The sequence below is a fragment of the Hipposideros armiger genome, unplaced genomic scaffold (assembly GCF_001890085.2).
Source record: "Hipposideros armiger isolate ML-2016 unplaced genomic scaffold, ASM189008v1 scaffold_26, whole genome shotgun sequence".
Taxonomy (NCBI): Eukaryota; Metazoa; Chordata; class Mammalia; order Chiroptera; family Hipposideridae; genus Hipposideros; species Hipposideros armiger.
The window spans coordinates 6,512,249-6,525,953 of NW_017731376.1; the positions used below are offsets into that span (position 1 = coordinate 6,512,249).

Consider the following 13,705-nt stretch of genomic DNA (forward strand, 5'->3'; position numbering starts at 1 on the left):
TGTCTTCTCAGTATGACATGTCTCCTGAGTTAATACTGTGAGTGCAGAACTGGACACGTGTCTGGGCGCCTCACTCTATCACCCTGTCCTCCTTGTGACTAAAAGCATGTGTTCAGATAACTGTCTAGGATTAGCAGGCACAGACTGCACACCTCCAGGACCTCAGGCCATATCCCAAAGGACAGCTTTTAGGACATGAAGTTAAAAAGAGCCAAGCGCATACAACATTTAAGTTCAAGTTCCCGTTGGGCCCCAATTGCCTGGGTAGGTAAAATGAAAGCTTTGATTGGTCCTGAATTTATTTGTATCTCACATAAGGGCTAATATCTGTGAAGGCTTTGAAGATATAAAAACATTTTTTCTTTCAGCAATGGTGAATTTTCTTGCCAAAGACTTTACCATCAGGGAAGTAATATGCAGCCCACAGGGGTCATCATGACTTTTAGAAATGTCACAAGGGAGCAGTGGGCAAGGAAATTGGAGCTCAAAAATGACACAATATGCCCACTGTTACCATAGTTACAACAGGAAAGGCCACAAGAGCTGTACCTTTTCCTATAAGCAGTGAGATAAGCCTTGTGTGATTTAGGATCACCAGGGTGAATAATCCTAGCTCTGTCCACAAGTTCTTGGTTGCCCTGAGTTTCAACATGAAACAGGGAGCAGAAGGAAGGATAAATGACTTGTTTATACTCAATAAAGTTGTTACTGATGTTCTATCAGTTAATCTTTGTGCTCAGCCTGTTCAAACTTGCGAAGTCTTTAAATTATTCATTGCCCTACCAGACCGTTGTTGGAATTAATGGCCATGACTAATTTTGGTTAGTTTGGGTATGACACTCCACAGGGTAATAAAAGGGGGAAAATGTCTCTCTCATTCCTGAATTTCTGAGGCTTGATCAGGAATAGCGCTGTGCAAATCATAGCAACTGAGTTTCCCTAGGGCACATCCACAGCCCTTTATACCTCCCCAGTCTGGCATTCTAAGTGTAACGGAATCCGTTCTAACTTGTCTTCCAATGTTTGAATCTCTTCAATGGCACTCCTTCCTGCCAGAGGGGTTTGTATTCTCCGCTTTGATGACAACTTTGTTGGTGATACACTCATTCCAATTTGAGCCAGGTGATTTCATCTTTAGACCGCTTTGAGAGATGAGGATAATGCCTGTAACCACAAATTGCCACCACCACTTACTGTGGGTTACTCCACATGAGACACTACAAATGCCCTGTAATCTCTCTTAATTCTCAGAATGACTCCAGTAGGTAGATAACCATTATCATTTTCATTTTACAGGTAAGGAAACTAAGGCTTATTGTAGTAAAAAACTCCTCCAGTGTCACACAGCTATGACATGTCAGTCAGAATCCAGGGGAGTAGGGGGAGGGGTGGGGGAGGGGTATGGAGCTCAGTTTCCTTCACCCGGAGCTGAAATCTGTCCTTGTACGTTCTGCCCACTTGGTCCTTGTTCTGTCTTCTGCAGACCCGTGGAAACATCTTAATTCCTTTCCCACCACTAGCTCTTCAGATATGTAATGTGGCTTTCAGGACATTTTGCATTCTGTTTAGACCACAGGACTATATTTACAGCTGTCCATCGTGTCGCCTCCCTAAATCACATATTTGTCTTGTTTGGCTTGTTGCATTAGCTTTCTAATGTGTCTCCCTGTCCTGCCTTCCATCCTACCCCCAGGAGTCCTGGTAGGCCTTCAAATATGTCTGATCACTTCAGTCTCCTCCTAAAAACTCTCTGTAGTTTTTTATATCATTCAAAGTAAAAGTGAAATCTTTACAGCCCACGTCTAGATAAGAAAACCCCATGACATGGGCGCCACTCGCACCGCCTTCCCTCCTGCTCACACTGCTCTGGCACATGGGCCTGCTTAACTGTTCCCTGAACGTGCCTGGAATGCTCTGACCTGGAAACGCCACCTGGTCCCTTCCTGCCACTTCCTGTCTCCCCTGGGAAGTCACCTTGTCAGTGAGGCCTTCCCCAACTACTCTACTGAAGGTAACATCTCTCACCTCACTGCTGTTCCCTCTCCTTCCTTTCTGTATTTTTCTGGAGATCACTTATCACCATCTGACCTACTGTTTCGTTTACTTATTGCTTTGATTTTTGCTTGCCCTCTCCTCTTACCCCTACATAAGCATACAAGCTCCGTGAGGGCAGACATTTTCATGTAAGTTCAGTTCTAAGGTTAAATCATAAGAAACGGGCCCACAAAATGACTGTTTCACACAGGTCAACCTACCACATCCCCAGCACTGAGGGTAGCCTCTGGCACCACGTAGCATTCAGTAAGTAGCTGGTGAATACATTTATCCTTATACTGATAAAAAAATTGTATTATGAAGCTTTTATGTACTTTATTATCCATAAACTTTACTATCAACTGGTAAAATTTCTGATAGCATCTCTGTCTTAATCCTATGTGGAGCTGAACATTGGTGGGTATGCAAATAAGTATTAAAAGCTGTCTTGTTGATATACTGAACCTAGCTTTTAATTGTATCATTTCGTATTTTCTCCATAACATTAACTATAATAGTAATTTTACCCCTCATCCATCAGACTCAAAACTTCCTGTGCTGAAAGGGGCAACTTCCCTATCAAATGATAGGATCTGTAGGGATTCAAGATAAGGTTCTTTCTGAAGCTAAATTAAACCAGTTATTAAATTTGTAGCTTATAATGAGCAATATAGCTGAAAAATCACTGCAAAAACATCCCCCCCCCCTCAAACAGGGCATCATTTCCTATTGGCAGATTTGACATGATGTATTTGGTTTACTTTCACAGTTTCAGCCACTGTGTTTTTAAAAAAAATGCTAGAAATTCTAATGTTGAGAAACACAGACACTATGAAGAAATACATGATGCAATATAAGAAAATTGAGGATAATTATTGTAGGACTGACACAGTCATCCTTATTGCCTATCACAAGGTGTGTGGAACGTATTGCCAAATCATCCCTTCCATCACCCTTTCAAATTATTCACCACTAATTTGCAGTGTTTCATACAGAAAGCAGAGGGTTTTGGTCTCACACACTGAGGGCAAGGAGACAATGCAAAAAATTTAAATACATGTAGCAAAGCATGTATCTTCCTCCTACTTAAAAAGTCCTTCAGAATCACAGATCAGCAAGAATTCCCACATTCATCTACAATTTAATATAAAGCATTAGTGTTTTATACCCACAACAAAACATGGACCTGCAGAAGTTTTCAAACAGTCCTCCAGCAGCTTCATGCGGGCCTTCTGCAGCTCTGGGCTGTCCCACGCGTCTTCCTCCACTCCCCAGTACAGATCTATGACCTGGGAACCAATGACGAGGCAGCATTAATTCACCTGCAGGAAATGTTTACTTACCTATGGGCTTTATTCTTATTCACACTGTTAACATGACTTTTAACTTTTCTCTTTGCAGCAGTTTTTCCCTTAGAGAGGGAAAATGATTTTTAAGATCCTTCTAAAGAGATGTTTTTTTTTAAATCCCCTGGTGCATTGGGGATGAACATTATAATTTTTTATGCTCCTGATTACATGGTTGACATGGGCCCAGAGAAAATGAAATGTTAAATGTCAGAGGCTTTGCTGTGTGGGCTTTTATGATATTGAAATGGTAACAGGATTTNATGGTAGGAAAAGCATAGCCTGCTCTGCATTCTCTATCCTGTGCCATCTGTGCCCCTGATGGAGTATGCATGTATAATGGGGTGGGGGTGTAAGTCTGCTTTGGTGTCTGCTTACATTCAGGTAAAAATGTCAGTAGTTCCACTGTTTGGACCTTGGCTGCTTCTCTAGCCAGTGCTGACAGATTAGGTCCGTTTATATCTGGTTTATATCTGGGTGATCTGGTAGCCCCAATGAGGATGCTACGTGGGCTTTGGCTTCCTGAGACTTCTGGGACTTGACAGAGCATACAACAGGCAGCATTCTTTGTCTCCCGAGTCTAAGACATGGAGAAAGCCCCTCAGGATGTGAAGTCCTGGAATCTCCTCTTACCTGTGGAAGTGGTAACTAGTCCTCCCGCCCCTTATTGGCTGCATAGGCCTGGCTTGATTCTCCTAGGGTCACCTGCCAGTGTCTTTCCCTCAGGAAATCTCCACATCATCTACACCGTGGGGTGACGGGAAGTAGTCAATACTGTCTGGATTCCCTAGAGCTCCCACACACCTAGGGGCAGCCCCCCTACAGCTTTTCAAACTCCACTTTTTCAAGCCAGGAGAGCACGTGCTTTTATCAACTTCTGCCAAGAGCCAGGACTTTGCTCAAGGTTCAGGGTCAATGCTCAAACTCTGCAAGCAATTTTCTTGGGATATTCCAAATCTGGAGGGATGACAAGAACCCCTCCCCCTAAACACACAGCATGAAGAGGGGCAGGGATGAGATAGTTGGCATTTACATGGACTCTGCTCTCTCCAAAGGCAATATTCCTCTCCCCCTTCATAAGGACTTTCTGTGGCTGAGTGGGTGGGATCGATTGCTGGTGAAGATTCTGCTGAACTTGCCACACTTTGTGAAGGCTGAGGCGATTCTCTGCGTTTAAAAGGCGCAGCAAACAGCAACAATGGACTTCACGGTGAGCTGTCTCCCTGTTCACTACAGTCCTGGTCAAAATGGCTCCGTGGGAGCAGGTAAAGCTCTTACTAAGTGAATCCCAATCTAGCAAATTTATACTCTCTACATTTTATGCTGTTTGTTAAGAATGAACTCAAAAACCCCTTAATGTTTGACTTTAACATTACACTGTCTGAATCAAGTCTTAATACTTTGTACAGTTAGACTATCATCATTTTCAAAGGCAACATTTTCCAATATCACATAAATGTCCAGAATGAATGAAAACATTTTATTCTCATTTAAAAATGAATTACAATTTAATAACTAATGATTGTGTAGCCCCCTGTAGTTTACAAAGAACTCTCACATACATCCCACAACAAACCTTTGATGTTTGCTCAACATTTACCTTTACTTTAGTTTAACTGTAGTTATTTCCNATTTGTTGCTTTCAGTTTTATATCCCACATGACTGAAATCATATGGTTCTTGACTTTTTTCATTTATTTCTCTTAGCATTATATTCTTAAGATCTATCCATGTTGTCACAAACATCAGTATTTCATCTTATGTCTGAGTAATATTCCATTGTTTAATATGCATATTTAAAACTGTGCATTTTCCTTCTATTTTTTCTAAGCATTGCTTTTAGCTGAATCCTACCCATTTTGATGTTATTTTCATTTTAGTTCAGTTCAAAATATTTTTTAATTTCCCTTGGATATTTCTTTGACCCATGGTTTATTTAGTAGAACTATGTTGCTTAACTTCCACATATTTGGAAATTTTATAGTTATCTTTCAGTTGTATTTTTAGTGTTTAATTCCATAGAGATCAGAACACAAATTTAATGATTTCAATCCTTTGAAATTTGTTGAGACTTGTGTTATTACCATGTGGATGTATCATACTTTATACTTTAGCAACTGTTTTATGTGTAACAGAAAAAAGCTATATTCTGTAGCTATTGGTTGTAGTATTCTATAAATGTAAATTAGCTCGTTGTGAATAAAGCATGTTATTCAAATCTTCTACATACTTACTGATTTTTGTTTTCTGCTTATTCACTCAGATACTGAAATACATTTATAAAACTCTCCAACTGTTATTATGGGTTTGTCTAGTTCTCTTTCAGTTCTGACAAGTTTTGCTTTATATATTTTGAAGCCATGTTATTAGATGTTTATAAATTTATCATTATGAAATGTCCATTTATCTTCTTAAAGCCTATTGTGTAATACTGATACAGCTTTCTTTTGGTTATATGTAGCATATAATTTCATCTCTATTTTAATTGCAGTGTTTAGTCTATTTACATTTAATAAAATAATTGGGCTTATATTATCTTTCTATTGGTTCCATCCATTCTTTATTCTTTTTCAGCCTTCTCTTAGAAAAATTACTTTGATTCTATTTTGTCTCTTCCATGAGATTTTTATTTGTATTTTTTTGTGGTTTGTGTGTCCTCTTTAGTGGTTTTCCTATANGTGATTTTGCTTTTGTGAGTTCAGTTACCCACAGCTAACATGGTCCAAAAATATTAAAAGGAAAATTCAAGAAATAAATAATTCTTAAGTTCTAAACTGAGAAAAAAAGGGAAGAAAAAGAAAGTAAAATGGCAGATGTAAATCCAACCAATTATACAAATAATACCATTAAGTGTGATTGGATTGGCAGCGATCAAAGGCAGACTGGACAAAAACAAGACCCACCTATAAGCAGTCTATAAGAGACACACTTTAACTTCAAATAGGTTGAAAGTAAAACGATAGGAAAAGATATATCACACAAACAGCAACCATAAGAAAGCTCACATGTCTATACTAACATCAAATAAAAAATATTTTAAGACATAAAATGTAACTAGCAACAAAGAGGGACATTTTATGATAAAAAGGTCAATCCTTTAGGAAGACATAACAATTATAAATGTATCTGCAACTAGTAACAGACCCTCAAAATACATGAAGCACAAAGTGACAGAAATACAGGGAGAAATAGACAATTTAAATATAATAGTTGGAGACTTGAATATCTCGCATTCAATAATGGAAGGAACAACTAAGAAGATCAACAAAAAACTAGAAGACTGGAACAATACTGTAAACCAACCAATATAACTTATCTGTAGAACAATCTACCCAATAACAACAGAATACACATTCTTCTCAAGTACATGGAGAACATTCTCCAGGATAGGACATATATTAGATGATAAAACAAGACTCAAAAACTTCAACAGATTTAAATCATATATAGTCTGTTTTCTGAACATATGCAATGACATTAGAAGTCAATAATAGAAAGAAATTTGGGAAATGCACAAATATATGAAAATTAACAAATACTAAATAACCAATGAGTTAAACAAGAAATCACAAGGGCAGTTAAAAAATACTTTGAGATAAATGGAAACAAAGACACAACATACCTAAATTTATGGGATGCAGTTAGAGCAGTACTTAGAGGAAAATTTATAACTGGAAACACTTGTATTAAAAAAGGAGATCTCAAATCAATAATCTGACATCCTACATTAAGACAACAGAAAAAGAGCAAGCCAAGAGCAAGCTAAAGCAAGCAGAAGGAAAAAATAAATTACAGTGGAAATTAATGAAACAGAATAGAAAAATAGAGAAAATCACTGACACCAAAAGTTGTTTCTTTGAAGAGATCAACAAAATGGACAAAACTTTAGATTGACAAAAAAATGAGAGAAGACTCAATTACTAAAATCAGGGGTAAAAGACAGGTAATTACTGTTGACTTCACATAAATAAAATATATTAGATACTACTACGAACAACTGTATGTCAATGAATGAAATTACTTATATGAAATGGACAATTTCCCAGAGACACAGTATGTAAATTAACTCAAGACAAAATAGAAAATGTAACATTTTTAACAAGAGACTAAATAGTAATTCTAAAAACTGCACAAAAGGAAAAGCTTAGCTCCAGATGAACTGGTGAATTCTACCAAGTATTTAAAGATGTGATGCCAATTCTTCAGTCTTCCCCAAATTAGAAGAGCACATTTCTCAACTTATTCTATGAAACCAGTATAACCCTGAGACCAAAGCCAGACAAAAATATCACAAACTACAGAGCAATAACTCTTATGAATATAAAACATTTTCAACAAAAATTTTAGAAAGCCAAATCCAGCAACATATAAAAAGGATTATACAACACAACTAGGTGGAATTTATCCAGAAATGCAAGGTTGGTTTAGTATCAGAAAATCAACTAATGTAATACACTATATATCAATAGAATAATGAACAAAACCCATGTGAACAATCTTGACACAGAAAAAAACATTTGACAAAATCCAACACACCTTCATGAGAAAAACACTCAAAAAGCTAGGAATGGAAATTAACTTCTCTCAACCTGAATAAAAGGTAGCATGTATGAAAAAACTACACCTAAAATTAGGAACAAGAGAAGGATATCCATTCTCAACCCTTCTATTCAACTTCTATCCAACACTATACTGGAGGTTCCATTCAGGACAATTAGGCAAGAAAAAGAAATAAAATGCATTCATATAGGGAAGGAAGAAGTAAATATATCTTTATTCATAGGTAACATGATCTTGTACAGTTGACCCTTGAACAACATGGGGGTTAGGGACGCTGACACCCCCATACAGTCAAAAATCTGCATATAACTTTTGAGTTCCCAGAAAGTTAACTACTAGTGGCCTACTGTTGACCAGAAGTCTTACTGGTAACAGTTGATTAACGCATATTTTATATGTTACATATATATATATATATATATATATATATATATATATATATATATAATATTCTTACAATAGAGAAAAGAAAATGTTAAGAAAATCATAGGGAAGAGAAAATACATTTACAGTATTTATTGAAAAAAATCAACATATAAGTGGGCCCATGAATTCAAACCCATGTTGTTCAAGGATCAGCTGTATATTGAAAATCCTAAGGAAACCACTAAAAATATGTTGGAACTAGTGAGTTGAGAAGGGTTATAGGATACAAGATCAATATACAAAAACCAACTGTACTTCTCTACACTAGCAATGAGCAATCTAAGATGAAATAAAGAAATTTAAATTCCATTTAAGAGTATCAGAAAGAATAAAAAATTTCAAGAGACCCAGAATAGTCAAAACAATCTTATAAAAAAACAACAAAGTTGAAGGACTCACACTTCCATATTTCAAAGTTACTATAAAGCTATAATAATTAAGACAGTGTGGTACTAGTATAAGGGTATTCAATATAATAAAATTGAGAATCCAGAAATAAATCCTCACACTTAGAATCAATTGATTTCAACACAGGCGCCAAAACAGTTCAATGAGGAACAAACAGTCTTTTCAACAAGTGGTTCTGGGACAACTGGATATCCACAAGCAAAAGAATGAAGTTTGACCCCTACTTCACACCATATACAAAATTAACTCAAAATAGTTCATAGACATAAAGAATTAACACTATAAAACTCTAAGCTTTTGAAAACATAGGAGTAATATTTGTGACCTTGGATTTGACAGTGGTTTCTTAGACGTGACAACAAAGTACAAGTTATCAAAACAAAAAAAGATGAATTGAACTTCCTTAAAATTAAAAAAAAAATTTGTGCTTCAAAGAACACATCAAGAAAGTAAAAAGAGCACATTCAGAATGGAAGAAAGTATTTGCAAATCATATTTAATAATAGATTTGTATCTAGCACATATAAGAATCTCCTACAACTCAATAATAATATGACAAGTAACCCATTTCTTCACAGAATACAGATTGCCAATAAACACATAAAAAGATGTTCAACATTAACCATCAAAGGAAATGCAAATTAAAGCTACAATGAGAACACTTCACACCCACTAGGATGGCTATAATAAAAAAGACATAACAAGAAGTACTGATGAGAATATGGAGCAACTGAAACACTCATATATTGCTGGTGGGAATATAAAATGGTGCATCCACTTGGGAATGTCGTCTGGCAGTTTCTCAAACAGTTAAACATAGAGTTAACACATGACCCAACAATTCTCCTAGGTATATACACCCAAGAGAAAAACATATGTCCACACAAAAACTTGAACATGAATGTTCCTAACAGCATTATTAATAGTCAAAAAAGCAGAAACAATTCAAATGTCCATCAAGTGATCGGTGGATCAATAAAACGTGGTATATCCATACAATGGAATATTGTTTGGCACAAATACTGACACATGTTACCACATGGATGAGCCTTGAAAACATTATTGTGAGNATTAAATAATCGTGCATGATGTTACTGAATGTCTTATTTAATATGAGAACGGAAGACAATAGGCATTAACAGATACTGACCTGAAGTTAAACATCTACATTTTTTTAAAAGAAAAAAAAACCAACCTGTTATTATCATGGTTTATCACATAGGGACAGACATTTTTGTTTTATCTATAAGCAGTTCAGCTTTCATCAATATGTATCTGAAAAACATGTATTGGAAAACAATGAAAGGTATGCCTTACTAAGAAGTGAGGATAATAAGTGCTTCTATCTCTTCACTTCAAAGACTACATACAAGGGAAGATTCTGAGAGTCTGTAAAAACTTTTACAAGTACACTCTTTGAAAAATTTGCTATGGAGAGCCATATGGGTTTCATTCCCTTTACTCGACTGCTATCTGCATAAGGAAAATGTTTCCAATTTTAGCTTTGAAGATTGCGTTTTCTTTCCTTGTTTCCCACAAGCAGAAAAAAGAACCTCCCTTCCTTACTGGCTATTTGCATGGCACTCAGTAAGATGGAGGTACAGGGCAGGGTCCTCCACTGTGCCCCAAGCGGATCCCAGGGACTTTGTGCACTTCCCAGGCCATGGCCCCACACAGGTGTGTTTGTACCAGATTTTGCCTACCTGTATTTAAGTTTTTAGATGGCTGATAGAGCCATAACAGCTTCTTTAAAAAACATTCCCATAGCCCGGTCCACGAATTTTATAATACATGAAGCTGTCAGTGCTAATTGGGGTTCTTCCCTTTAATCTAGCTTACAAGGTTTAATTGCAATAGTAAGAAAGGGGACATCTGAGATTATAACATCATTGTGCTAATATGAGAGCCTTTAGCTGTGACTATTTAAAGTTAAACATTAAAAATTCCATTCTTCAAGTGTTCATAGCCACATGTGGCTATTGATTCCCATGTTGGAAAGTGCTTATATAAAATACTTTACCACCACAGAAAGTTTAATTGGACAGAACTGTAAATTACTGAGCTTCATATGCTGAAATCATTAGAATAAGGCATCTTCCATCATCTTCCAATAAATTATCAAAATAAACACACAAACCTACTGCAATGTTAATGGTAACTCCTAGCTGTGCCATGCACAACCAACAGCCATACACAGAGCCTGGTCTCCATATTTTTGGCTGACACTGCTTGGCTATATCTAAGGAAAGGCCTGATTTAGAACAAAGGAAGAGAAACAATAAATATGAAGATTAATAACAAAAGTTATAAATACATACCTGCACTCCTCTCATCTTCTTTCAATGACAGAAAATTATATAAAACAATAATTATAACAATATGTCACTGGGTTTGTAACATAGTGTCACATATATAGAATAACAGAACAAAACAGGAGAAAAGGGAACAAAGCTATATAAGAGTAATCTTTCTATAGCTCACTGGAATTGAGTTAGTATGAATTATAAGTAGGTTATGGTAAGTTAAGATGTATATGTCTTAAAATAACTACAAAAAAAATAACTCATAGTCACTTTCTACAAAGCAAAGAAGTAAAAGAAGACTAGAGCAACACAAAAGACCTGAGATACATAGAAAAAGAAAGCAATTCCCCCTAGATGTGAAAGCATATCATTCCTTTATGAGGCCTAACACATGAGCCCCTACAGAGTTCATAAAAAGCCAGCTTCTCTAGAATAGAGATTGCAGTTATGGGAGACCTACCTAGACCTCTGATTAAAGACTGCGTGATGCCATTTTGAGTCCTGTGTCTTACACAGAAGGCCACGGTGGTTTAAGGGCTTTTTGAAACTATTAATTACTACTATAACTTGTATTCTTTTGTTTACTTGATGAAACTTTTTATTGTTCTTTGTATATAATAAAATATGTATGTGTATATATATTCTTTTCTGTTGAAATCTTAATCTTTAGAAGAGCTCTGACAATTTTTATCTGGCAACCAAATTTCTGGAAGTTGAGATGTTTCAGCAGAACCAGAACACTTAGAAGGAATACAATAGTACCCCCATATCCGTGATTTTGCTTTTGTGAGTTCAGTTACCCACAGCTAACATGGTCCAAAAATATTAAAAGGAAAATTCAAGAAATAAATAATTCTTAAGTTCTAAACTGAGAAAAAAAGGGAAGAAAAAGAAAGTAAAATGACAGATGTAAATCCAACCAATTATACAAATAATACCATTAAGTGTGATTGGATTGGCAGCGATCAAAGGCAGACTGGACAAAAACAAGACCCACCTATAAGCAGTCTATAAGAGACACACTTTAACTTCAAATAGCTTGAAAGTAAAACGATAGGAAAAGATATATCACACAAACAGCAACCATAAGAAAGCTCACATGTCTATACTAACATCAAATAAAAAATATTTTAAGACATAAAATGTAACTAGCAATAAAGAGGGACATTTTATGATAAAAAGGTCAATCCTTTAGGAAGACATAACAATTATAAATGTATCTGCAACTAATAACAGACCCTCAAAATACATGAAGAACAAAGTGACAGAAATACAGGGAGAAATAGACAATTTAAATATAATAGTTGGAGACTTGAATATCTCGCATTCAATAATGGAAGGAACAACTAAGAAGATCAACAAAAAACTAGAAGACTGGAACAATACTGTAAACCAACCAATATAACTTATCTGTAGAACAATCTACCCAATAACAACAGAATACACATTCTTCTCAAGTACATGGAGAACATTCTCCAGGATAGGACATATATTAGATGATAAAACAAGACTCAAAAACTTCAACAGATTTAAATCATATATAGTCTGTTTTCTGAACATATGCAATGACATTAGAAGTCAATAATAGAAAGAAATTTGGGAAATGCACAAATATATGAAAATTAACAAATACTAAATAACCAATGAGTTAAACAAGAAATCACAAGGGCAGTTAAAAAATACTTTGAGATAAATGGAAACAAAGACACAACATACCTAAATTTATGGGATGCAGTTAGAGCAGTACTTAGAGGAAAATTTATAACTGGAAACACTTGTATTAAAAAAGGAGATCTCAAATCAATAATCTGACATCCTACATTAAGACAACAGAAAAAGAGCAAGCCAAGAGCAAGCTAAAGCAAGCAGAAGGAAAAAATAAATTACAGTGGAAATTAATGAAACAGAATAGAAAAATAGAGAAAATCACTGACACCAAAAGTTGTTTCTTTGAAGAGATCAACAAAATGGACAAAACTTTAGATTGACAAAAAAATGAGAGAAGACTCAATTACTAAAATCAGGGGTAAAAGACAGGTAATTACTGTTGACTTCACATAAATAAAATATATTAGATACTACTACGAACAACTGTATGTCAATGAATGAAATTACTTATATGAAATGGACAATTTCCCAGAGACACAGTATGTAAATTAACTCAAGACAAAATAGAAAATGTAACATTTTTAACAAGAGACTAAATAGTAATTCTAAAAACTGCACAAAAGGAAAAGCTTAGCTCCAGATGAACTGGTGAATTCTACCAAGTATTTAAAGATGTGATGCCAATTCTTCAGTCTTCCCCAAATTAGAAGAGCACATTTCTCAACTTATTCTATGAAACCAGTATAACCCTGAGACCAAAGCCAGACAAAAATATCACAAACTACAGAGCAATAACTCTTATGAATATAAAACATTTTCAACAAAAATTTTAGAAAGCCAAATGCAGCAACATATAAAAAGGATTATACAACACAACTAGGTGGAATTTATCCAGAAATGCAAGGTTGGTTTAGTATCAGAAAATCAACTAATGTAATACACTATATATCAATAGAATAATGAACAAAACCCATGTGAACAATCTTGACACAGAAAAAAACATTTGACAAAATCCAACAC

The 13,705-nt window shown here is 35.5% G+C and overlaps 1 protein-coding gene across 2 annotated transcripts in view; it reads right to left on the reverse strand.

The window, feature by feature from the left end:
• Window positions 1-13,705, reverse strand: part of NWD2 (NACHT and WD repeat domain containing 2) — a 162,124-nt gene that overhangs the window by 67,587 nt on the left and 80,832 nt on the right. Inside the window, exon 3 of one of the 2 annotated variants that reach the window (XM_019636094.1) lies at window positions 3,207-3,323. In XM_019636094.1, coding sequence (XP_019491639.1) covers window positions 3,207-3,323 — 117 coding nt within the window. Of the gene's footprint in view, window positions 1-3,206; window positions 3,324-13,705 lie in introns of those variants that run through there. The other variant, XM_019636095.1, reaches the window with a different exon arrangement.